The following is a 25821-nucleotide window of genomic DNA, read 5'->3' on the forward strand; positions in this document are numbered from 1 at the left end:
AGGTGTTAGGTGCTTTTCTTCTAAGAAATTACCAGGACATTAAGTTGCCATTCAGTGGTTAAGAGTGTTGCCTGGAAGCTGTGTCACATGTGCTTAAATCCATTCTGAAATCATTTACTCCTTCTGAGCCCTTGGACTATTTGGTTAATTTCTCTGAACATTAGTTTGCTTATCTGAAAATGGAAATAATAATATAACCTTCTTGACAGGGTTATAGTGAGAATTGAGTTCATCACTGAAATGCTTAGAACTGTGCATGACACATAGTTAATGCTCAAGGAATTAGCCACATCGCTATCATCACCACTGAATATCTTCCACTCTTACCCTCTTCCAGTTCATTTTCTACCCAGCAGAATGATCTTTTAAAAAGCAAATCAGTTCATGTCACTCTATTGCTTAACGTCTATCCCATTTTACTAAGAATATCAACCTAATCCTCTCTGGACGCTGCCTCCTTCACCAGCCTGTCTCATGCTACTCTCTCCCTGCTCTTAGTTCCTCAAACATACCAAACTCTCCTGTCCCAGAGCCTTTTCATGGTTTTTCCATCTGCCTAGGATGCATCTCTCTCCTATTGTATACCTTGCTAACTCCTGCTTATTGTCTTTCAGTTCTCAGCTTAAGACTTATATCTTCATGATAACATTCTTTGATATCCTTACGCTAAGAATAAACTAGATTAGGTATCTCTATTGTAGCACCTTAGACTTTGTCATTTGACAAATCACAGCCCTAATTAATTATTCTTACAATTATTTAACGTTCTCTCTCATGCTGGACCACAAGTTTCATGCAGGTAAGGCAGAGATTGTGTCCGTTTGTTTGACCCCTTTGTCCCCAGGGCCTGGTAGAGTGCCTGGTACGTAGTAAGAATTCAATTAATATTTTACACAGAGAAAAAATTAGCAGCTTATTTAAATATACCTGCTTCAAAGGTAAATAGGCATATCTTATTTATATTATGTCATATATGATGCTTTGTGATTGTTTTTTAAATGTTCTATAAGGTAGATATTGTTGGTGGTCCTAAGTTACTTGATGTGTTACTTGTGGTGATTGTATTCTTTTCTTTTTATTCATTTAGGCAGAGCCTTAAGCACCAGTCCATAATAAAAAGCCAGTTGAAACACAAAGATATAATTACTAGCTTGTGTGAAGACATTCTTTTCTCCTTCCATTCTTGTTTACAGTTAGCTGAGCAGATGACACAGTCAGATGCACAGGTAAAATTTGGGCTAATAGCATTTTAAACAGCAACTCTTATTTTCTTTGGCAATTAGTAAATCTCATTTGAATGTCTGGGTCAGTCTGTTTAAGAGGATTTTAATTTATTTCATTTGGGTGTTTTTTTTTGATCTGTGGGATTATTTATAGCCCATAATTACTTTTCACCCAGAGCATTGCATTAGATTCCTAACTGCTCTCATTGCCTCTAGGGTCTACCTGACTCCCTCTTTGCATTGTGACTGGTTGGTTACAGCATTCTTCTCTGAATCCTTTCATTCTTTTCTGCATGAAAACAAATTATTTTGTTCATATTTATATAACATCTAATATAGCCGCAATCAATCTTGCATTTTTTCTTCACCAATGCATTGCAACCTTTAGGGATACAAGTATGTTTGTGCATGTATATATATGTATCAGTCTTTTAAAGTTGATGTATTCATACATTCATTTTTATTTCGAAAAGGAGAGCGTTGAATTGGTATTCCATTTATGAAACAGATTAAATTTGTAGTACGATTATTGGGAATTATAACTCATTAGTACCTTTTGCTTTCAGACTAGCCCTCTAATTTTATTTAACTATAATAGCCCTAAATTATAAGATTAATAGTACTCAGGACCTAACAGTTATATGTAATTTTTTTTTTTTTTTTGAGACTGAGTCTCACTCTGTCACCAAAGCTGGAGTGCAGTGGTGCAGTGGTATGATCTTGGCTCACTGCAACCTCTGCCTCCCGGGTTCAAGGGGTCGTCCTGCCTCAGCCTCCTGAGTAGCTGGGATTATAGGTGCCTGCCACCACGCCTGGCTAATTTTTGTATTTTTAGTAGAGACGGGGTTTTGCCATGTTGGCCAGGCTGATCTCGAACTCCTGACCTAAGGTAATCCACCCGCCTCGGCCTCCCAAAGTACTGGGATTACAGGTGTAAGCCACCGCACGCAGCCTGTATGTAATAATTTTAATGGGACCACGAATTTAGTATTTCTTCTTTGAATAGCAATGACATAGCCCGTTCTATTGTACACGTGCAAGCTGATATAGGGAATTCTTTTGTACCTGTGCTCTTCCCTGCCAGTCAGCTATGGGGGTGAAAGTGTAGGGATTCATCCAAGTCCTAAAACTGGTAGTAACTCCTAGGGCAGGGATGATCTGGAAGGACAGACCCTAGGGGAGGATGGAACTTTAAAAAGAAATTCTGAAGGTAGTAAGAAGGAAATGAGGAGTAGTGTTAGGAAGGGGCTAACTTTTTTCTTCTTGTTTCTCTTCTTTATCTCACCTGCCCCTCCCCTTATAACTCTTCTTCCTTTTTCCCTTTTCTTTTTTGTTCTCACTTCATTCATGCGTCCTTTCTGATTCCTCTTACCTTGCTAAAAGGAGAAGTTTGTTTGGGTATCCTGTATCAATGGCAGGAAGGTTGTTTTCTTCTTCACCTTTGTCCTGTAGATTCATATTCTCAACCCCAACCTCCTCTTTCAGTTTCCTTCTTGCTTCTCTTGACACCACAGACTTTCCAGCTAGTACTTGGAGAGGAAAATTAAACAGAGATATTTGGACAGGAGTAAGATGAAGAAAGCCTAAGCAACAGTATAGTCCATAGTGGCAAGAGAGAGTATGGGGGCTGCTTAGCCAGGGTGGCTGTTTATATATAAAGGATATTTTCAGTTTATATAAACTGCTTATAGATGGACATCAGAAAATTTAAATTCTCTTAACTGTCCAAGAAAATTCTCATATTTTTACTCATTTGTTCAAATTTGGGACTGATAAATGTGACCAGTTCTGCTTACTGTCCATTGCCTGAAATGGAGCTTTGAGGTGGACTGTATAATTTCTTCAGTCTTAACTCCAAATTCTGATCAGCGATGCCCTCTGCTGCTCACTGTTAATATTTATTTACCAATCAAAGTGAAGTATTGAAGTTTTCCAAGCAGTTTTCACTTTGTGTCTTCGTCCGTTTAGGCTGCTATAACAAAATCCCTTAGACTGGGTAAGGGATTATAAATATTAGAAATTTATCTCTCACAGTTCTGGAAACTGGGAAGCCCAATATCAAGGCACCAGCAGATTTGGTGTCTAGTGAGGGTGTACTCTCTGCTTCAAAGATAGCCCCTTGCTGCTGCATCCTCACTTAGTGCAAGGGGCAAGACACCTCCCCTCAACCTCTTTTATAAGGGCACTTATTCATGAGGGCAGAGCCTTCGTGACTTAATCACTTCCCCAAAGGCCCCACCTCTTAATAGTATCACTTTGGGTGTTAGGTGTCTGGGAGGACACCAATCTTCAAGCCATATCATCTCACTTTGAAAAAAGTCACAATAAAACCAGTAGATTTAATTAATATTACACTATTTATGGAAGCACGTGATGTGTCATTCCTTGTATTTATTTCCTGGGGTTGCCATAACAAATTACCACAAACTAGGTGGCTTAAAACAATAGAATTTTATTCTGTCACATTTCTAGAGGCAAAAGTTCACAGTGTGTCAATCGGGCCATGTTCTCTGGAAGGCTTTAGGGGAGAATATATGTCATATCTTTTTCTTAGCTTCTGGGTGTCACTGGCAATCTTCAGCTTACTTTGGCTTGCAGCTGTGTAACTCCACATGCTGTTCTCTTTCTGTGTCTTCACATCATCTTTTTATAAGAACACCAGTGATAGTGACTAAGGGCATACCTTACTTTAGTATGACGTCATCTTAACTAATTATGTCTTCAATAACCCTATTTCCAAATAAGGCCACATTCTGAAGTATTGAGAGTTAGAACTTAAAAGCTTTCTGAGAGGGACACAGTTCAATCCATAACAGCCCCTAAAATCGATATTTATTCTCGAGTCTTGAAATTGGTTTTTAAAATGAGAATATTCTATTAGAGTTTTTAATGTATAGTTTTAACATATAGTTCTTTAGCCCCCAATTATTTAGTTTTTCTATAAACATAGGGAAATTTATTTGTGTGGCCCTTAGAAATAATTTAATTTCCACTCTAATTCCTACTTATATTTATATAATGCTTTTAGAAATTTGTATTATTCAGAAAATAAACATATACTATTATATCTGTTGCCTACACTTAGATTTTATTGCCTGCTACATTTAAATTTTATTAGTATTTTAGTTGTTTTAGAAAGAATGTGCCTGTAATCTCAGCACTTTTAAGAGGCCAAAGCAGAAGGATTGCTTGAGCCTAGGAGTTCGAGACCAGCCTGGGCAATACAGGGAGACCCCCATCTCTACAAAAAATAAAAAAATTATCCAGGCCTCGTGGCACATACCTGTAGTTCTAGTTACTTGGGAGACTGGGGCAGGAGGATGCATTGAGCCCAGGAGATTGAGGCTGCAGTGAGCCGTGATCGGGCCACTGTACTACAGCCTGGACAACAGAGCGAGACCCTGTTTAGATAGATAGATAGATAAGATAAGATAAGATAGATAGATAGATACCTGGACAATAGAGCGAGACCCTGTCTAGATAGATAGATAGATAGATAGATAGATAGATAGATAGATAGATAGATAGAGAAAGAAGGAAAGAAAGAAAGGTGCTCATATTTTAAAGCATTGAAAAATGGTCTTCCTTGCTTATATTACCCACACCTTTGTTGGCATTGAGATGCAAACTTTGTTTTAAACAGTTGAGTAAATCAAAGATGGGACTGTTAATTTATTTGTGTTATTTACTTGCTTTTTGAAAATGTAAAAATAAAACTCTAGATTTAATTAGTAGTATACTATTTAGTGATGAAGTAAAGCTACAGGCTTCGAACAAATCTTGCGTAATTTCCTCTTGAATGAGAGAGAAAATCTAAAGTAAGCAAACAAATAAGTTGTGTGTCACCACTCATTCAGTCATTTAACAAGAGTGCTTATTCCGTGCCAGGAAATGTTGTAGGTGCCCTCAACAACTTAAGAGTCTAGCTTGAAACACAAATAAGTAGGTAATTATTATAGAATGGTATGATCTTTGGAGGACTGGGTATTGGCTAGCTCATGGGAGTACAAGATAGGTATCCAGTGATGAAGTCAGGAAAGGTTTCTTATGGTGATATGACGTCTATGCTGAATAAAATGTATTATAAGGTCAGTGTAGATTAATCTTTAAACTTTGTGCTTTTAAATTTGCATAGCACTCTATTAGAGAGTTCATGTTCAAAACAGTCGAAAAGGCTGGGTATGGTGGCCCATGGCTGTAATCCCAGCACTTTGGGAGGCGGAGGTGAGCAGATCGCTTGAGCTAGGAGTTCGAGACCAGGCTGGCCAACATGCTGAAACCCCGTCTCTACTAAAAATACAAAAATTAGCCCAGAGTGATGGTGCACACCTGTAATCCCAGCTACTCGGGAGACTGAGGCAGGAGGATCACTCGAACCCAGGAGATGGAGGTTGAAGTAAGTCGAGATCATGCCACTGCACTCCAGCCTGGGCAAAAGAGTGAGACTCCATCTCAAAAAAAAAAAAAATTCAAAGAAGAATGAATTTTCATCTACCCTATTTCTGCTGAGGAAAATTGACTATTTTCAAGCATTTTTAATAAACATGAGGGATCATGTTCCATTAGCGAACCATCCAACTCTGTTTTGACTGGGTTTAATGAAGATTTTGCTCTATTGGAAAAGAAATCAAACATAGCCAATTAACATATAAGTTAAGATATGTTATTTTCATATGAAATAATTCACAAATTAAAGACAGTAATTTGTTTGACTTAATTTTATGGCACTGTTTAAAGCTGTTTGGATTATAGTGTGTATTATAAACTTGGGTGATGGAACAACCAATATTTATTGAGCTAAGGTGCTTAAATGTCAGACACTGTTTAAATCTCACAATAATCCTGTATTAGCCTCATTGTAGATGAGAAAACTGGGCCACAGAAAGGTTTAGTAACTTTCCCCAGATCATATAGTAGTTGTAGTAGGACCAGGACTTAAATCCAGGCAGATGAATCTATAGCCCTCCCTGCATACTGTTGGCACTACCCACTGTTTTATCAATTTACAAATGTAATACGTAATCAGAGAACACACATATTACACAAGTATCTAACATGGAAAGTGAAATCCTATTTTCATCTACTAGAAAGAATCTCAGGAAAGTTTTTTATTTATTTTGAGGGTGGGAGAAAACATTAACATGGAAAACATTTAAAAATAATGATAGGATTATGTTATCATTAGAGTCAATAGACAAATCTCTGAAAACAAAACGTTTTGTTTGGGAGGAAGTAATTGCAATTTGTAGCATTCATGCAGACCAATTGTTTGGTATGTCCACAGAAAAAAGAGAAGGTTAGCGGTCTTATAAAAAACGAGAAATAATACATACGGCTCTTGAAGAAAGTCCATTGGCACTAGATTTGGGGAGCTGTCAAGCTCTGATTGGTGAGTGAGGGCATTGGGAAACATTGGTCTTAGAGTTGCACCAGGTACTTTCAGTAACCCTTAGATAAACTGGTTTCCAGTTACAGCAGGCAGTTTCAGCAGCCAGGCTTACAGAGAATTACATTTGGGAGAAATGTTTTGTGCCCTAAGTGCTTTTCCCCCAGGCCTGTTGACTCTGTTTTAGTTGGGTATGACAAGAATGACTCAACTTGGGTTACGAATTTTTACATTATACAAATTGTTTACAACTTGAGTTTTTGCTTAACAGTTTATCCTTAGGGCTTTCTGTGTCCATGAAGGTATATGTACCTGATTCTTTCTAATAGCTATATGGTATTACAGTTTATGATTATACTATAAATTTGTAGTTGACCCTTGAACAATTCAGGTCCGAACTGCACAGGTCAACTTACGCAGATTTTTAAAAATTGTCATTTATTACAATAAAATAACACAAATCTATTATCAAAGGTTAAAATTTATCAAAACTTAGCACACAGAGACCATACATGGTACCCATGCAGTTGAGAGAAATGTAAATAAATGTAAAGATGCAGTATTAAATCATAATTACATAACATTAACTGTGGTACATATTGTAGTACTATTAGGTTGTGCAAAAGTAATTGCAGTTTTTGCCATTATTTTCAATATACATATTCAATATAATACAATAATTTCATAGCCACTTCCTGTTGCTGTTACTGTGAACTCAAGTTTTGCAAGGCCATGTGATACTAACCATCCCCACATGAGCAGTTTGTCTCTCCAGTAAGTAAATTTCATTTCTCAGTAAAAAGTTAGCTCTTGAGGTGCCTCCATATTTTTTCATCGTCTTTAATGCAATATGGTAAACCCATAAGAAGAGCCACTAGTGATGCTGGAAGTGCTCCCAAGAATTCCTTAATACGTATTGTAAATTGAGGTCTGCAACTGCAATTACCTGCCATTTCATTTTGTAAATAGACAGTGTTAACACATATAACATACAAAATATGTTAATCAGCTGTTTTTATTGGTAAGGCTTATGGTCAGTGGTAGGCTATTAGTGTTTTTGGAGACTCAAAAGTTATACTCGGATTTTAGACCACATGGGGGTTGGCACCCCTAGACCCCATGTTGTTCAAAGGTCAACTGTATTTAGGTGTTCCCCACATGTTGCATACTTGGTTCATTTCAGTTTTCACTATATAAAAAAAGTTGTTTTTTTTTGTAAAGTGAAAGCAAGTTTATTAAGAAAGTAAAGGAATAAGGCCGGGCACGGTGGCTCACGCCTGTATTCCCAGCACTTTGGGAGGCTGAGGTGGGTGGATCACGAGGTCAGGAGTTCGAGACCAGCCTGGCCAACATGGTGAAACCCCGTCTCTACTAAAATTACAAAAATTAGCTGGGCACGGTGGCGGGCGCCTGTAATCCCAGCTACTCAGGAGGCTGAGACAGGAGAATCACTTGAACCCAGGAGGTGGAGGTTGCAGTGAGCCGAGATCACGCCACTGCACTCCAGCCTGGGTGACAGAGTAAGACTCCGTCTCAAAAAAAAAAAAAAAAAAGAAAGTTAAAAGAATAAAGAATGGTTACTCCATAGTCGGAGCAACCCCAAAGTCTCCTGGTTGGCCACTTTTATGGCCATTTCCTGATTTATATGCTAAACAAGGAGTAGATTATTCCCTTTCTGGGAAAGGGGTGAGCAATTCCCAAAACTAAGGGTTTCTACCTTTTGTAGATCATATAGGGTTACTTTCGGTTGTTGCCAGGGTATTTGTAAACTGATGGAACTGTTTGGAGTATCTTTTATCATGCTAATGCATTATAATTAGTGTATAATGAGCAGTGAGGACAACCAGAAGTCACTTTTGTCACCATGTTGGATTTGGTGGGTTTTGGCCGGCTTCTCTACTGCATGCTGATTTATCAGCAAGTTCTTTGTGACCTGTGTCTTGTGCTGACCTCCCATCTCATCCTGTGACTTAGGATGCCTAACCTCCTAGAAATGCAGTCCAGCAGGTCTTGGCTTCATTTTACCCAGCGCCTTTTCAAGATGGAGTCCTCTGGTTGAAACACCTCTGACATATTTGCCCCGTCCCTTTTATAAGGGAACCCTTAATCCTAAGGGTTGTAGAGGGACAGATAGATATCTTCTATAACTTCTTCGGGCTGAAGAGGGATGATGATATTTCTGCCTAACTATTGGGGTCTCTTATATTCCGGGTAGAGAGGAGATCAGTCAGAAAGTGTCAGTATCATGAGGGCCATTCATAACTCTCAGTTCCGAAAAAAGGTGGTATCTGGAAGATTAGTAAGTGTTCGATTTAGTAAAACATTCAGTAAGCTTACCTCGTATTCCTACACAGAGTGCAACAGCAGTATATTCCACAACAGTAAAGCAAAATAAGTAAAATTATCCCAAGTACTAAATAAGAAGACTTCCCATGAACTGGGCAACTGTTGGAAACCAAGCTGATTCCAGTCGGCCCAGAATTAGAATACTGATCCAGATTTTCACATTACCATCCCTCTTGTTTCTTCTGAGCAGCAGCCAGAAATCACTGGTTGGTTCACAGGAATAAGCAGGTTTAGTCTAAATTGCGGGAAAAAAACTCAAAAACAACTGATGAGAAAACCACTCAAAAACACCTAATGACAAGTGTACCATAGTTTTTGAAACATAATTTTTTTTTCTCTCTCCAGTCTCCCATTTTTACTAAAGACAAATCATGATAGGACTGATTTGCTTTTTTATACTTGGCCTGATTATCTGTATAAAATACAGCAAGAATAATGATTTTTCACATGGGCTTTTAAAAACTGGCTTTGATGGAACTCTGTTTTATGAGGAAACTCAGATAAGACCTTAAAATATGAATTGGATAAATTCCTCTCCTCTTGAGGTCCCAAGGTAATTTGGGGCTCCTGGGCCTGTCAGAAACTGGCATTCTTTACTTACCACAGGTCAGGAACCCTGGCATAAACAAGGTATGGGGCAAGTTTTCCCAAGGGCCTTTATTGGCTTTATAAGTCAAGTTTGATTCCTTAAAGGAAAGCACACTATTCCAGCCAAAGCCTTGGTAAAATAACCAGTTTATCCAGTTGTGTCCTGTTGCAAAAGAAAACATTCGTATTGCACTTATGCAAATAACTGTATTGCCATAAGTTGAGAATATTCACAAATAGGTTCCAAATTCTGGAGAAATCGGAAACAAATAGGCTCCAAATTTTATTCACAGTGATATACTTTACTCAATTGTTAAACAGCTCAAAGAAAAGCTCAAAGCAGCTCAAAAGAAAAGTTTTCTTGACTCTGAAAAATAAAACAAAGGATAAGCAACATTTTAAACAAAAAATAAAAAAAATTACTTCAGTCTCCTGTTAGCTCAGTCCGTGTAGTTAACGCTTGCCCTATTTGATATCCACGAACACTCCAGCTCTTCATGAGAGTCCGGAAAATTTCTTTCCTCTATTTTAATGTCACAATTGCCAAAGTTATCGGAAACCTACATTGAAAAGCACCTGTCAAAGTCCTATAGCTGATTAAAAATTACCTTTTGATTAAAACCAGACAATTGTCTCTGGATGACAAAAATGCCTTATAGCAGCCTCTGTTAAATAATTGACTGGGGATTTTGGTTACTTCTGTGGCACATAACAATTTTATATAACAATTATAACGTACACTAAGTTATATCAGAATTATAGTTGTTTCCCATAATTTTGGAACACATGCCAGTAACATTTATACAAATATAGCCCAAAGAAAACCAAGCATCATTTTATATTTGACAGTGCTTCCTATATGATTTTTATACCAAAAAAGCCAAGTTTCACCTTTGCAGTAGTGTCCTATTGTTAACCCCGATTCTTAATAAAACTGTATAGACAAATCTAATTTTAATAAGTATAAAACTGTGTAAACAAATCTAATTTTAATCAGTATAAAATTTAATCAGTATAAAATCTAATTGTAATCAGTATAACCATAAGGTATGATTCTCATAAACTGTTTACAGCTCTTTACAATTTTTGTTGAAGAGTAGATTATTGCTTTCAGGAAACCCTGTTGTGATTTTTTGCAGTGTTCAATTTATGGAAAAACTGAATAATATCCCTTTAACTTTAGCCAATATGTTCACACAGATTTTTTTTACAAGATTAATTTTTTACAAATGTACAACTTGCTCAGACCTTCAGCGTTATCGTACTTAACTTAAAACAATCCTATCCCCCTTTAATCTAGGTCAAAAATACACATTCTCATGCTTTCTTACAATCTTTTACCAAAAACACATTTCACTTTCCTTATGTATCTGTAATGTAAAACTCTTTCTTCAGTAGTCTTCAATTACATATTACAATGTTAACTCTTAGCAACTTTTACTTATGGTGGAAAACCTTGGTAAGTAAGGAATTCTAATTATGTACTAGGTATGGAGCCTAGGACACAGAACAGAAGTGCAGATAAGGTCTGACTCTTTCTAGCATAGCTAGGGGGCATGGCTAACACCACATGTCCCCAAGCCTTACCTAGAATCTGCTCCAAAGTAAGTAAGTTAAACAGTTTTCAAAAGTCAAAGAAGCAGTTTATGATCTTAAAGCATTTAGCAAACCTAGTATCTAACCTGCCTAATTTAAACCACATGTCTTTATTTTGAAGATATTTTGATTTTACCAATAATCTTTAAAACTATTTCCCAGAAATTACTTAAGTCACATGAATTAAAAGGCATTCTACTTTTTACTTTTCTGACAAAATATTTAAGTGTTCATTATTTTTAAACCAGTTATCAAAGCTCTTTTATATTTCACACACAATACATATAAATATACAGAAGAAGAGATGCAGTAGTTATAAGATTTTTCATTTGCCAGTTTTATTTATTTATTTAGAGACCGAGTCTTGCTCTGTTGCCCATGCTGGAGTACAATGGCATGATCTTAGCTCACTGAAACCTCCACTTCCTGGGTTCAAGTGATTCTCTTGCCTCAGCCTCGCAAGTAGCTGGGATTACAAGCATGAGCCAACACGCCTGGCCAATTTTTTGTGTTTTTAGTAGAGGCAGGGTTTCACCATGTTGGCCAGGCTGGTCTTGAACTCCTGACCCCAAGTGATCTGCCTGCCTCAGCCTCCCAAAATGCTGGGATTATAGGTGTGAGCCACCACACCCGGCTCATGTGCCAGTTTCTTAATTGGATTACTGGGTTTAGGATAGAGCCCTTGGAGGAACAGGGCCAGGAAAGCATGCAGTGTCTACAGCCTAAAAATAAGCAGGCACAGTTGGAATGCAAAACAGATCCCCAAAAATTAAGTGTCCCATTTGTATACTGGATCCTGGATTCCCAAAAGAGAAACGCTATGGAACAAGGCAGTCCAATGATTTTACCATGCATTTCATTGCAAAGTAACCCAAAGCCAGTCAGTCCATTCTGTGATCAGCCCATCACTCATGGGAGTTGTATCTCAGTGGGGGTTGAGGGGATGCTTCTGATCCAAATGTGCAAAGATCTGAGTATCCCCCTTGTGCCATTAGTTATACCCAAAAGTATATTTCCTACCTAGTTATATACGAAAGCTCTGTGAAGTAATTTCTGATACCCCCAAAGTGAAAATCATCAGATAGTGCAATGCAAAACAGAACACAGCCTTAGATTTTGAGAGGGATCTATCCATTTTAAATTTTGGGGTTCCATGAGGAAAATAGAGGTTTTCACTTAAAAGGGATCTGTGGTGCCCCCTCTGTTTTCCGATGGAGTCCCAGGCTGTTAAAGCTTGATTATCTGCTTTCAATTAAGCTGACTTAACCACGGCACTTTTTAAAACGTCCTTTTAAATCCCCTGTTACCCATCTTTAGCCATGCCAAAGTGCCAATATTTCTGGCTTTTGAAGCGGGTAACCTTCCAGGTGCTCAGAGAAAGAAAAATTTAAGACAGTTCATGGAGGGGAAGAGAATCAACAAATGGTAAAGGTCACACAGATACCAACCAGAAAGTACTCATTGCCTTTGCCAGATTGAACCTGGGCCACCAGCCATTGTAAAATGGCAAAGCCTTAGCTGCTGAGCTCCAGCACTAAGCAATTTCCATTGCTCTTTCCAGAAGGAGCCCAGAGCACCCAATTTTGAGCTTGCAAAGGCTCAAGATAATTTTTAGAGCTAATTATAACAACCCCCAAATTCCTGTTCTCGGGATGGTAGAGACAGAGCAAGTACTGCCATGTGGTTACAAGGTCAAGCTCCTCAGGATATTTTTCAACATGTTGTCTCTGGGCAAGATGAAAGAATGGACAGTTGATCTGAGTAACAGAAAAGATAAGAAAGGGAAAGGAGAGAATGGGAGAAAAGCATTGGCTGTGGCAGGGTTGGGAAGGTGAGAAGCTCAAGGAGGCCTGAGAAAGACCCCTCTATTGCAGTGACACTGAGTCAAGTTCAGGCACCACTTGTCTGTAGTGAAGGGACCTTTTTCACCAGTCCCATCAGCTCAAGTTTCCCCTTTTGGGAAGGATAAAAGCTCCCCATGTCCCATGATTCTGTACATGCCTAATCCTGTCACCCATAGCCGTCAGCAAGAGTGCAAGGCTGAGTAATCCAAAGAGAATAGCAGTTAACATCCCGTAGTGCCAAACCTGTTCTTAGCCCAGAAGGACTTTACTGAGGGGGATCTCTAACGCCCTAAATCTTAGGAAGAAGTCTAATTTTCCTAAGTTGGGCCGCAGACCAAAGTTCAGTCAAGCATCCTTTCCTTTTATTAAGAGGGGTGTTTAAACCCACCCTGTCTTAGGAGAGACTCTCAACTCCTGTAAGTTAGGGCTCTAACCCAATCCTCTTCGTCACCTGGGTACCCCACCACTTAACGAAAGTTGGCCAATTGGTGCTGCAGTCTACTTTTTGGCACTGGAGGTCTCAGTATTGTCCCTGCGGGGTTTGCCAGGAAGTTATTACTGGAAAGGGGTCCTGATCCAGATGCCAAAAGAGGTCTGGATCTTGTGCAAGAAAGAATTCAAGGTGAATCCATAGAGTAAGATGAAAGCAAGTTTATGAAGAAAGTAAAGGAATAAAGAATGGCTACTCCATAGGCCAAGCAACCAAAAATGTCATATTGCATACCTATGCTAGTATTTCTATAGACTATGTTTCCAGAAATTGAATTGCTACTCAATTAAGATGTTTTAACACTTCAGCTTTTTATAATAATGTATTATTTTATGTTCCCATCAGTGGTAAAAGAAAGTGCTTGTTACCTTACTTCCTTACTAGTGCAGGGATATTATCAGTCTTTTTAATCTTTGCTAATCAAATAACCCTCAAACTTCCCCCTTCCCCAAATATATATAATTAGGTTGTAATTTGGATATTTTTCAGTATTAATTTATTGGCAGTTTGTTTTGTCTTTTTTGTGAACTATGTTTTTATGTCTTTACCTGTTTTCTTTTATGTATCATTCTTTCTTTGATTTGTAAGACCTTTTTCTTTTGACCATCCGTTAAACTTATCCCCATGTAACAAAGAATAAGGTATTTAAATTTCTTTCACTTTCAGATCAACCAAGAAGGATCACCTCTTTTGCTATCATAGGTTAAGATTTCTTTTCAGTAATGTAGAATTGAATACCTCTATTGTCATTTGTTATTTGCATTGCACCTAATAATTCAAAGAAGAGTTATATTTTCTTGGAAAATTTTTATACCATGTTTAAGAGGTTTTGTTTTTGTTTTTTAGAAAATATTGTAAGTTTAGCTAATTTTATATTCTTATTTATTATGCTTATTTCCCTTTTTGGTTCAGGATAATGCTGACTACAGATTATTTCAGAAAACACTCAAATTGTGTCGTTTTTTTGCCAACTCCCTTTTCCACTATACTAAGGTAAGTCTTTATTATACGTTACTTTATTTAATTGTAGTCCTCTCAAAAAACGAATTATTATCCCCATTCCACAGAATAGAAAGCTCGAGCTCAGATAGCATATAACTTGATCAAGTCACATATCTAGAAACCAGTAAGGCTAGGATTTAAGTACAGATGTGATTTCTTTTTTATGGTTAGACTATGCCTTAGAAAGTAAAAGAAATAGTTTTTATTGTATTATAGGAAAAAGCTGATGATCATTTGAAAATTTTTAAAGATTCCCCTGATGGAATTGATTTTTTCAAAAAGACAAGCAGCATAGTTAGGGAAAACTTTGCCTCCCTACACACCAAGCAAATATCAGATGGGTTACTACCCATCAAATGCCATTGGTGCATTTCCCACAATGTGTCTTTGCCACTGGAATACAAACCCTGCAAGCTGCAGGGAACCCAGTGTAAGAAGCAACCAACTACTCTTAAATGGCAGCTGCCCAGAAAGACCAATTTGGATGGCAGTGTATCAGTAGCCAGGGTACCAGCCATGGAATTCTGACTATAATAAATCGTCATTGGAAACCCTTATCTTTCCTCAAAAACAGAAGAAAAGGTCAAAAACAAATTGAACATGGACAGTAGTTTTTTTAAAAACCACTAACATCTTTTACTAATAATGTTTTGTTCACTGACTGCTGTAAGCATTCTCTGCTCATCTTTGCAAATAATCTGCCTTGACAACTTTTCTATTTGTTTATTTTTTTGAGACAGAGTCTCGGTCTGTTGCCCAGGCCTGGAGTGTGATGGCGCGATCTCAGCTCACTGCAACCTCCGCCTCCCAGGTTCAAGCGATTCTCCTGCCTCAGCCTCCCAAGGAGCTGAGACTACAGGCGCCTGCCACCACACCTGGCTAGTTTTTGTATTTTTGGTAGAGATGGGGTTTCACCATATTGGTCAGGCTGGTCTCAAACTCCTGACCTCAGGTGATCTGCCCACCTTGGCCTTCCAAAATGCCGGCATTACAGGTGTGAGCCACTGTGCCCGGTCGACAATTTTTCTGTTTTACAGTTACCACTACTATTCCGATGACTCTTACATATGCAGGCCTCTTTAAAATTATGACACAGTTTTTAAAGTGTGGTGGCTCATGCCTGTAATCCCAGCACTTTGGGAGGCCAAGGCGGGTGGATGACCTGAGGTCAGGAGTTCAAGACCAGCCTGGACAACATGGTGAAACCCTTCCTCTACTAAAAATACAAAATTAGCCGGGTGTCGTGATGCACGCCTGTAATCCCAGTTACCTGGGAGGCTGAGGCGTGAGAATCTCGCTTGAATCCGGGAGACGGTTGCAGTGAGCCGAGATCACACCATTGTACTGCAGCCTGGGCAACAAGAGTGAAACTACGTCTCAAAAAAAAAAAAAAAAAAAAGAAAAATAATTTTCTTTTAAAAGGGGGCACATTCAGGATTTTATTTTATTTTGCATTCCTTTGTGAGATTATATGTACTAAAAAGACACATTTTATGCAAAGAATGAATAGAGTTGTTTTATTTTAGGAATTTCTTCCTTTCCTCTCTGATTCTTGCTGTAATTTGCACCAGCTGTATCTTCAGATACACAGGTAAGAAGAATGCCGTATGATTATTAAGATATAACAATGCCATCTGTGCCATGCAGTGCTTGAGTACCTACCATTTTACAGTAAAACAAAAATTTTTCTTAATGTTTTAGTAATTTTTATCTGCTAGCTTGAAATAATTGGAGATAGAGGCTTTTGAAAGATACATTCCACATGAGTTATGCTTATCTTTGTATTTTACTAGTACCTTATACAGGAGTGATAATTAGTAGGGTGATAAAATCCAATGGCAAATATAAATATATATATATACACAAATATACGTATACCTTATATATGCCTTTATATTTTAATATTGGCATTTTTTCATCTTTATTTTTATTTTGTTTCTATGAAGTTTAAGTCAGTCCCCATTTGAATTTAAATTTTGATACCTTTCTGTAATTCACTTTACAGGACGGTCTTTTTTCTGAAACCATCTCAGAAAAGAAAGGGAATTACAGAAAGGTATCAAAATTTAGATGGGGGCTAAGCGACTTCTAAAATTGATGGTTACCTCCAAAGAGCCCTAAATTTGACACAAAGTGAGTTCATTTATCCATCAGTCCTGTTGCAACTTCATAATTCATTTAGCGTCCCAGACAACTTTTTCATACCTTTCCTTCCTCGAACTTCCTGTATCTCCAACATCTTCCCAATTCCTCATTGTCAATGACCTCACTTCCTGTGTCACTGAGGAAAAATGGAAGCAATTAAAAGAGAGCTGCTGTATGTTTCCTGTAACACATCTACTATTCTATGTGTCTAGACCCATATATTCATTCCCTCACTACCATGAGTGAACTGTGCCCCTAAGACTAGCCTCTCCATTGTGCATTGGATTTCATCCTCTCTCACAGGCTCAGTGACCTTGCACCAGCAATTATTCCCTTTCCCTCTTGCATCATCAGCCTTTCCTCCATACTGGGTCACTCTCATGAGTATACAAATATGCTGTTATTTTTCCCATCTTAACAATGCAAAACAAAATCTCTTGACTCTACATCCTCCTACAAATACCCTCTCGTTTCTCTGCCTTTCTTTACAGCAAAATTTCTAGAAAGAGTTGTCTATACCCCTGTCTCAACTCTTTCTTGAATCTAGTCCAGTCAGGCTTTCTGCACCAACACTTCATCAAAATAGTTCTTGTTAAGGTCATGAGTGACCACCACATTACTGCATCCACTAGTCAATTATAGTCCTTCTGTAACCTGTCAGTAGCACTTGATCCTCTTTTATGAACACTTTGTTCTTTTGGTTTCTAGGACATATCTCACTCTTAGTTCTCTTGGTTCCAGTCTTACTATCTGCTCCTTCTCAGCTTCCCTAGGAGGTTTCTCTTCTAAGTTAAGTGTGTCCCAGCACTTACTCCTCAGGCCTGTTATCTGTCTATTATCATTTAGTCTCAAGACTTTAAATTTATATCTTCTTTAATGTCTAACTACCAATCAGGACATCTATACTAAATTGTCCCAAACTGAACTCTTGATTTCCACCCATGTCATCCTCATACCCAGTAAAATCTGCTCCTTTTGTAACCTCTTTATTTCAGTTTAAGTGGCAACTTTGTTCTTCAAATTGATCAGGCCAAAAAACCTTGCCCCTTTAGCATATTCTGTCAGTGTTACCCTCAGTGTACACAGGCATGCACGCACGTGCATGTACATGCACTTCTCATCACCTGAACTGCTACCATCTGATCTGACTCACTATTATTTTCTTGCCTGGATTTTGCAAAAAAGTTTATGTCTTTGCCTCACGCTAGTTTGTTCTCCACACAGTAGCCAAAATGAGTGATAAAAAACACAAATCAAATGATGTGACTTCTTTGCTCAACCCTCAGATGACTTTCATCAATAGAACTTCTTGTCTTTCTTTCCTTGTTTTATTTTTTTTCTCTGCAGCACTGAATTAACCTCTGCTATATTATGTATTTACTTGTACACTTGTCTGTTAACTGTCCCCTTTCATTAGAATTGTAAACTCTATAAAGACAGTGACTTTGTATATTCTCTTTATTACTGTATCACCCACTTGTGGAACAGTGCATGGCATGTATACATAGGCACTTAGTAAACATTTATCTAATTAATTTAAAAATATTTGATTGAAAAAATAAATTCTTGCAATGATGCTCAGTAGATGTAATTCAAGTCTGGAATTTCATTACTATGTTTTATTTGTATATGTCTTTTATTTGCTTATAATTAATCCTCACAATAACTCAGAATCAATGTCACAAATGACAAAACTGAGTCTCAGGAAGGGCAAATGAATGAACCAAAGTCATGTAACTAATTGACAGATTGGTGCTTTTTCCATCACGCTACAAAAACCTCAAGTGTTTATCTTAAGTGCATACTTTAAAATGCTGTTATCCTCTGCTAGACAGAGTTTCTCATGTATTGTCAAGTATACAATTAATGTGGCAAAAAATATAGAATACATATCTTAGTTCACATAAGTTTTGATTGAACTTTAGTTTAAAACCCAGTTACTGAGACATTTTCATGAAATAGTCTTTCCATTCTTCTTCAGTGTTAGTATATGGTTTATTTCTTGTAAAGCTCTTGCTTCTGAGAAACTGAGTATTAATTCATAGTAAATTCAGCGTTCTGCCTATTTAAAAACAACTTTTTTTTTTTTTCTTTTTTGAGACGGAGTTTCGCTCTTGTTGCCTAGGCTGGAGTGCAGTAGTGCGGTCTTGGCCTCCCAAAGTGCTGGAATTACAGGTGTGAGTCACCATGCCCGGCATTTTGTTTGTTTGTTTAGTTGGTTGGTTGGTTTTTTTTTTTTGAGACAGAGTTCACTCTCCCGCCCAGGCTGGAGTGCAGTGGCGCGGTCTTGGCTCACGGCAATCTCCGCCTTCCAGTTTCAAGCGATTCTCGTGCCTCAGCCTCCTGAGTAGCTGGGATTACAGGCATGCACCACCACACCCAGCTAATTTTTGTATTTTTTAGTAGAGACGGGGTTTCACCATGTTGGCGAGACTGGTTTTGAACTCCTGACCTCAGGCAATCCACACGCCTCAGCCTCCCAAAGTGCTGGGATTTGACAGGCGTGAGCCACCACACGCTCCACCTAAAAACAACTTTTAATAGAAATAAGCTAGAATTTATCAGAAATAATCTTTTCAATATGTATTTTCACTTCTGATTTACGATAGATTTTTATAGTATTTTTAAGGATATCATTGTCAAAATGGTATCAGTGCCTCAAAGCAACAAAGATTTCTCTAAGATTATCAGCTTCTCATTTTATAGAATTATAGCTATGTTTAGTTTAGAGATCTTGATCCAATTCTGGTATCAATTCAGTACTTGGGATTTTGTTTTATAAAATGCACACTTATTTTTAAAAATTTAGTTTTTAATATATTTTTACTACTAGAACATCAGTTTATAGTACTTACTGTACCTAAAATTTTAAGATAGCTATTAATAAGTTTTTTTCTCTCCCTTTCCAGCAAGTTTCCTCCAAGCCTTTATGCTACCAGGATTTCTAAAGCACACCAGGAGGAAATAGCAGGTGCTTTCCTAGTGACCCTGGATCCACTTATCAGTCAGCTGCTCACATTTCAACCTTTTGTGCAGGTGGTTTTGGATAGTAGATTAGGTAAGCTTCAAAACAGATTTAATGGTAAATCATCTATTATGACATGTTAGAGACAGTGATTTCCCCTAACCATTCTTTTTTACAATTAAGAAATTTTTATTAAGTTTCTTTTAGTTTCTTTTCTTGAAACATATTTCTTATTTCAAAATTATACCTGGCGGGGCACAGTGAATCATGCCTGTAATCCCAGCACTTTGGGAGACCGAGGCGGGGAGATCACCTGAGGTCAGGAGTTCAAGACCAGCCTGACCAATATGGTGAAACCCCATTTCTACTAAAAGTACAAAAATTAGCTGGGTGTGGTGGCGTGTACCTATAGTCCCAGCTACTTGGGAGGCTGAGGCAGGAGAATCGCTTGAACCCAGAAGGTGGGGGTTGCAGTGAGCTGAGATCGCACCACTGCACTCCAGGCTGGGTGACAGAGTAAGACTCTGTCTGGAAAAAAAAAAAAAAAAAATTCCTTTACGTATTAATCAGGTTTCTGCTGAATTAATGTGTTTTTATTACATGTAAGACCTGCCATGTGAACTACAGTTTCCACAATGTCTTCTTCTTGTTGTTGTCATGGATAAGCTGCCATCTCAGCCTAAGGAAGTGCAAACTCTGTGGTGCACAGACAGCCAGGCCTCAGAAACTACAACCAGGTAGCAAACATGTTTTTATCCAGTCACATTACCAATGGTTGAGAATGCTCTGTTGTTTGGAATGGTCTTGAAATTAAGTTTTGTTTTTTTTTTAATCAGATATTTATGTTAATAGTTATTGTGTAGACCTCATATGTGTGTGCTACACACACATATATATTGCTACTATATAACAGTAGATAAATATAAAATATATAAACCTATATTAGATGCTAAAAATATTTTAATGTTTTAATTTAGTATTGCTTAATGGTGAGCATTATAAACATTGATTATAATAGAGTAGCTGTAAGTAGAAGCATTTAAAAATGAGCTCTGGTAAATAGAACACTAGACTATGGGTGTGTGTGTGTGTGTGTGTGTATATATATATATATATGGTATATCCTGGCAAATTTTACCTTTAATCATCTTCCTTGCCAACACCATAGTCCATGCTCTAGTTTCTTTCTTCCCGGATTACTCTGTGCTCTAATTTTCTACCTCTTCCTTTATCCCATTCTGTGTACATAACATTTATGTACTGTCAAAGAAATTCCTTAAAGGAGAATTTTTGTGGACATTTTTTGCATCATTTACCAACTGTTTATCTTAGTACTGAGTTATACAAAGTCAGAGTTCCTCAAGGAACTTGAAACTTAAATAGCTAAATTAGATATTATATGGAAAACAGAAAATAAGTAGCAGAAAAGGAGGAGTCATTTTAAGATTAAAATGGTTGAAGAAACTTAGAGGATTTAAACAACAAATTAAAAATAGTCAAGTTATGGGCATGGTGTAGTGGCTCACGCCTGTAATCCCAGCATTTTGGGAGGCCAAGGCAGGAAGATCACTTGAGCCCAGGAGTTGGAAGACCAGCCTGGGCAACATAGTGAGACCTCATCCTTAGAAAAAATTTAAAAATTAGCCAGGACAGCTGGCACATACCATTGGTCCCAGTTACTTAGGAGGCTAAGGTAGGAGAATCACTTGAGCCCAGGAGGTTGAAGCTGCAGTGAGCCATGGTCGTGCCAGTGCACTCCAGCCTGGGTGACAGAGCAAGACCCCGCTCCAAACAAAACAACAAAACTGTCCAATTGTAAGTATGTAAAGAAGACAAAAGCACGAGTAAAAGGAAGACATAAATAAGGAGTGTGACAGAAACAAGGAATATTTGTTGAAAATGAATACAAGAATGAGGAGCAAAAGTAGAAGATGGCAACAGTATGGGACAGGCTTTTATTCCAAAGTTGAGAAGTTCTAACATTATGCTTCAGTTTTTGAGCAGAATAGAAGCTCAGAGCCAGGTTTAGGGAGACTAACCTCATCATGGTACACTGAATAGGATAAAGGAAGAGGTGAAAAATTAGAGCACAGAGTAGTCCGGGAAGAAAGAAACTAGAGCGTGGACTATGGTGTTGGCAAGGAAGATGATTAAAGGTAAAATTTGCCAGGATATACCTTATATATATACGTATAGTCTAGTGTTCTATTTATCAGAGCTCATTTTTACATGCTTCTACTTGCAGCTACTCTATTACAATCAATGTTTATAATGCTGACCATTAAGCAATACTGAACAAAATTAAAATATTAAAATATTTTTAGCATCTAATATAGGCTTATATATTTTATATCTATCTACTGTTATAAAGTAGCAATATATATTGTCTACACAATATTAACATTCATATCTGATTAAAAAATGTTTTTTGACACACATGAGGTCTACACAATAACTATTAACATAAATATCTGATTAATAATTTTCTTTGACACTGTATTTTCCTTTTATGTGCATATTCACACATGTTGGAAACTTGCTGAGTATACCTCTTGAAATTTTTCTTTGCTTAAACAACCTTCCATGTTACATATTATTATTATACTTGCTAATTAGTAAATGTTATTAACGTTGGGTTCAATGTTCTCAATTTCTCTGCAGGATATCTCTACTCAAAGCCATTTTCTACAGTTTTGAGCAGTGTTCTGGTGAACTCTCTCTACCTGTTCATTTACAGGGATTAAAGAGTAAGGGGAAAGCTGAGGTGGCTGTCACATTGTATCAGCATGTTTGTGTTCATCTGTGTACATTTATTACTTCCTTTCATCCCTCACTGTTTGCTGAACTGGTAAGCATATTACTGTGCTAAGCTAAGGTTACACTTTTGCTTTCTCTTCACTGAAATTGTGATTCATATACAGAAGAAAGTGTGGGAATACTTAACGTGTATTCGTTTTGAATGAAACTTAGTTGTGTCCTAGAAAATGGTAATCCTAGATTCCTATATTGTATAGATCTAATATTTGGCTAAAATATTTGAGAAAACATTTTGGGTGGGGAGGTATGCAAAGACAGTGTGAGAAGAGGAAAAAATATGTGGTACTTAAGTAAGTTTCAAAAGAAGAATTAATAGCTTGTAGTACCAGGGCTCTTTTAGATCTCAGATATAATGTAGATTTTCAAAAAATAGAATTTGATTCGAAAAGAGGTTAAGAAATTCTAGGAATTTGATACTTGTAATATCTGAAATTTAAGGATCAGTAGCATTTCAGATATTACATAATATCTAGCACCTATTAAATATTGTATGTGAATAAAAGCAGAAAGAAGAGTATAAGCATATATGTTATTTATGTTGTTTTGAATATTTCAGGCTACTTAGGGAATCTTTGTGGATCCTCGTGATTGAGTTACCACATTTAAAACCATGTTGAACTCTCCATAGCACAGCATGGTACTTAATGTATAGTAGGTGCTCAATAAATAGTGAGGGAATGGCAGTGTCCTTTTAGATACTAGAAAGTAGAACTTTCCCATTGAGGATCTGTTCTTTGGATTCTGATAGTGCTTTCTTGTTTTATTTTGAGAAATATAATACTATTATTGTGAATTTTAGTATTTAAATAAATTTTTCTGTTTTTGATTAGGATGCTGCTCTGCTGAATGCTGTACTTAGTGCTAATATGATCACCTCTTTGTTAGCTATGGATGCATGGTGCTTCCTTGCTCGGTACAACATATTTGCTTTTTCTTTGGATTGGTTATTAGTAGTGACTGACAGTAAATAATTTTATAATTGTAAGTTTATAGAAAAACTATGTTTCAATAATCCTTTAATAATAATTCCCAAAATGCTTTGATTTCATATTACAGCATTAAATTAGGAAACAAGTTCTCTTCTTTCTTTGGTTCAAGCCAATAGATGAGTACTGTTTAGGGAGTTTTGTATATTGTGATACTATTTGGTCATGGAAGTAATGGCAGTTTTTAATGTCCTCATCAGAATATTTAGTGCTTTATGCAAGTTCATCTCCTTGTGTTTCTGAGTAATTGTATAAACCCAGTTGCCTTCTCTTTATATTGCAGATATGGGACTGCTGAACTCTGTGCATACCATGTCACCATAGTGGCTCATCTGGTGCGTAGAATTACAAGGCCTAAAATACCCACTCTATGCAGTTCCTTTGGGGATATGATAATCTTTAAGAATGTGAATATCAGCGGGAGAAATATCATAGTAACAAGATTGTTTTGACAGTCTTTGTCCTGTATTAATGCTGATGCTTTTAAGGAGGATGTACTGAAAAACTGTTAGTGTGAAACTGGGGATGTTTTCTCATATTCTCAGGATTTTATGTAATTTCAGTAATTGTTCTGGGAAGGAAAGACTAGGTTGAGATTACATTTAAAATTGAATACAAAGTAGAAAATAAGAGCGATTTATAATTGATGGCCAAGAGGTCTCTGTCCTCTGTCTCTCTAATACGCCTTAGACAAGCTGACCCTGATTTTCTTGTATTTTTTTTTTAAGTCAGGATGATTTGAGAGGAACTTGAATTTGACAGTGATAGATGCTTTTGGCAAAAGAAGTCATGTTTTATGAATGGGTACACAGAAAATGATTTAATAATGATTTCATCTTTTTAACATTAACATTTTTTGCTTTTAAATTCTGAAGTGTTTTATGTGTTCCATATAAGATGATTATGACCTATTTGTTATGTATTTTTGTCCCTGGCCTTTAAGATCTTATGTGGGCCATACATCTTTTGCTTTCCAATAGTCTTACTGTATCTTACATTTCTTGGTTTACCTTTAAAGGATTTTGTAGATCAGACAGTGAGGTGTGTAATATGAACAGCTGACATCTATGTCTCCATGGCTAGATGGTCTGGATTATCACTTACCCACTTTACTAAATCCTTAACATATCTTTCACAAAGCAGATAAAGAGTGATTTTTATGTTACGTGTTTTATGTCTCAGGTTTCCTTTAAATAAAAGCTTATCAGTGCATTATGGTGTAGGAATGGATTTCTTCTAGTTCATTATGATATAAATTGATTCCAGGATGGAATGATAGTATATTATGATAGGAATTGATAAAATTGAGTTTATAACATTTTTTTGTTAGTGGTGGTTTTTTTCTTAGAGACAGGGTCTCATTCTGTCACCCAGGCTAGAATGCAGTGGTGTGCAATCATAGTTCACTACAGCCTCAAACTTCTGGGTGCAAATGGTCCTCCTCCCTCACCCTCCTGAGTAGCTGGGACTACAGGCATGCACCACTATACCCAGCTCAATTTTAAAACGTTCTGTGGATATGGGGTTCTTGCTGTGTTGTCCAGGCTAGTCTCAAACTCCTGGGCTCAAGCAGTCCTCCCACCTTGGCCTCCCAAAGTGCTGGGATTACAGTTGCGAACCACCACACTCAGCCCCTATAATGTCTTTTAATGAGCTTCTGTCTTGTAGAGTTTTATCTACCTCTCTATTATTGTAGTTAGATCTTAAAAAGTTCCATGAATTGTCTTTGGACTGACATACCAAGTTATCAAAATGATAATTAGAAATAGAAATTACAGTGTTATTTTTAAATATAATGTCAAAATTTCAATCTCATTCTAAATTTAGATTCATTGAAGATAAAAAAGAAAAGCCCCAAATTAAAAGTCAATATTACTACAATCTTTTCCCCTAGAAAGAGCTGCTATTAATATTTTGGCATATTCTTTTCTTATAAAAATTCTGATTCTAAATTAGTCAATCTCTTCTCTCTTTCTCATGTCTTTTTCCAGATAAAATCATGCCCTGGAGAATGTTATCAACTCATCAACCTATCAATACTGTTGAAGCGTCTCTTTTTCTTCATGGCCCCACCCCATCAGGCAAGGAAGGATATCATCTTTGTCACTGTCTGTGAACCTGCTCAGAGTTGGATTCAGACTCCTTTGATAGCCTTTTTTTTCCGTTTTAAAAATTTTATTTTATTATTTTTTTGAGACAGGGTCTCACTCTGTCACCCAGGCTGGTTGTACAGTGGCTCAACCATAGCTCACTGCAGCTTCAACTTCGGCTCAAGCAATCCTCCCACCTCAGCCTCCTGAGTAGCTGGAACTACAGGCACACACCACTACGCCTGGCTAATTTTTTAAAAAATTATTTGTAGAGACTGGGTCTCACTATGTTACCTAGGCTGGTCTCAAACTCCTGGGCTTAAGTGATCCATCTCTGCCTTCC

At 37.3% G+C, this 25821-nt stretch overlaps 1 protein-coding gene across 9 annotated transcripts in view; it reads left to right on the top strand.

Annotated features, from left to right (window-relative positions):
* The window catches only part of FIRRM (FIGNL1 interacting regulator of recombination and mitosis), a 57742-nt gene that overhangs the window by 11847 nt on the left and 20074 nt on the right, over positions 1 to 25821 (top strand). For 8 of the 9 annotated variants that reach the window (XM_045392523.3, XM_065523287.2, XM_065523380.2 and 5 more), the window contains 9 exons: positions 1088 to 1226; positions 14386 to 14466; positions 16002 to 16066; positions 19530 to 19678; positions 20193 to 20322; positions 22247 to 22433; positions 23233 to 23315; positions 23672 to 23723; positions 25380 to 25469. In XM_045392523.3, coding sequence (XP_045248458.2) covers positions 1088 to 1226; positions 14386 to 14466; positions 16002 to 16066; positions 19530 to 19678; positions 20193 to 20322; positions 22247 to 22433; positions 23233 to 23315; positions 23672 to 23723; positions 25380 to 25469 — 976 coding nt within the window. Of the gene's footprint in view, positions 1 to 1087; positions 1227 to 6539; positions 6613 to 14385; positions 14467 to 16001; positions 16067 to 19529; positions 19679 to 20192; positions 20323 to 22246; positions 22434 to 23232; positions 23316 to 23671; positions 23724 to 25379; positions 25470 to 25821 lie in introns of those variants that run through there. The other variant, XM_074008584.1, reaches the window with a different exon arrangement.

This window comes from Macaca fascicularis, chromosome 1, assembly GCF_037993035.2.
Source record: "Macaca fascicularis isolate 582-1 chromosome 1, T2T-MFA8v1.1".
NCBI classification, from domain to species: domain Eukaryota; kingdom Metazoa; phylum Chordata; class Mammalia; order Primates; family Cercopithecidae; genus Macaca; species Macaca fascicularis.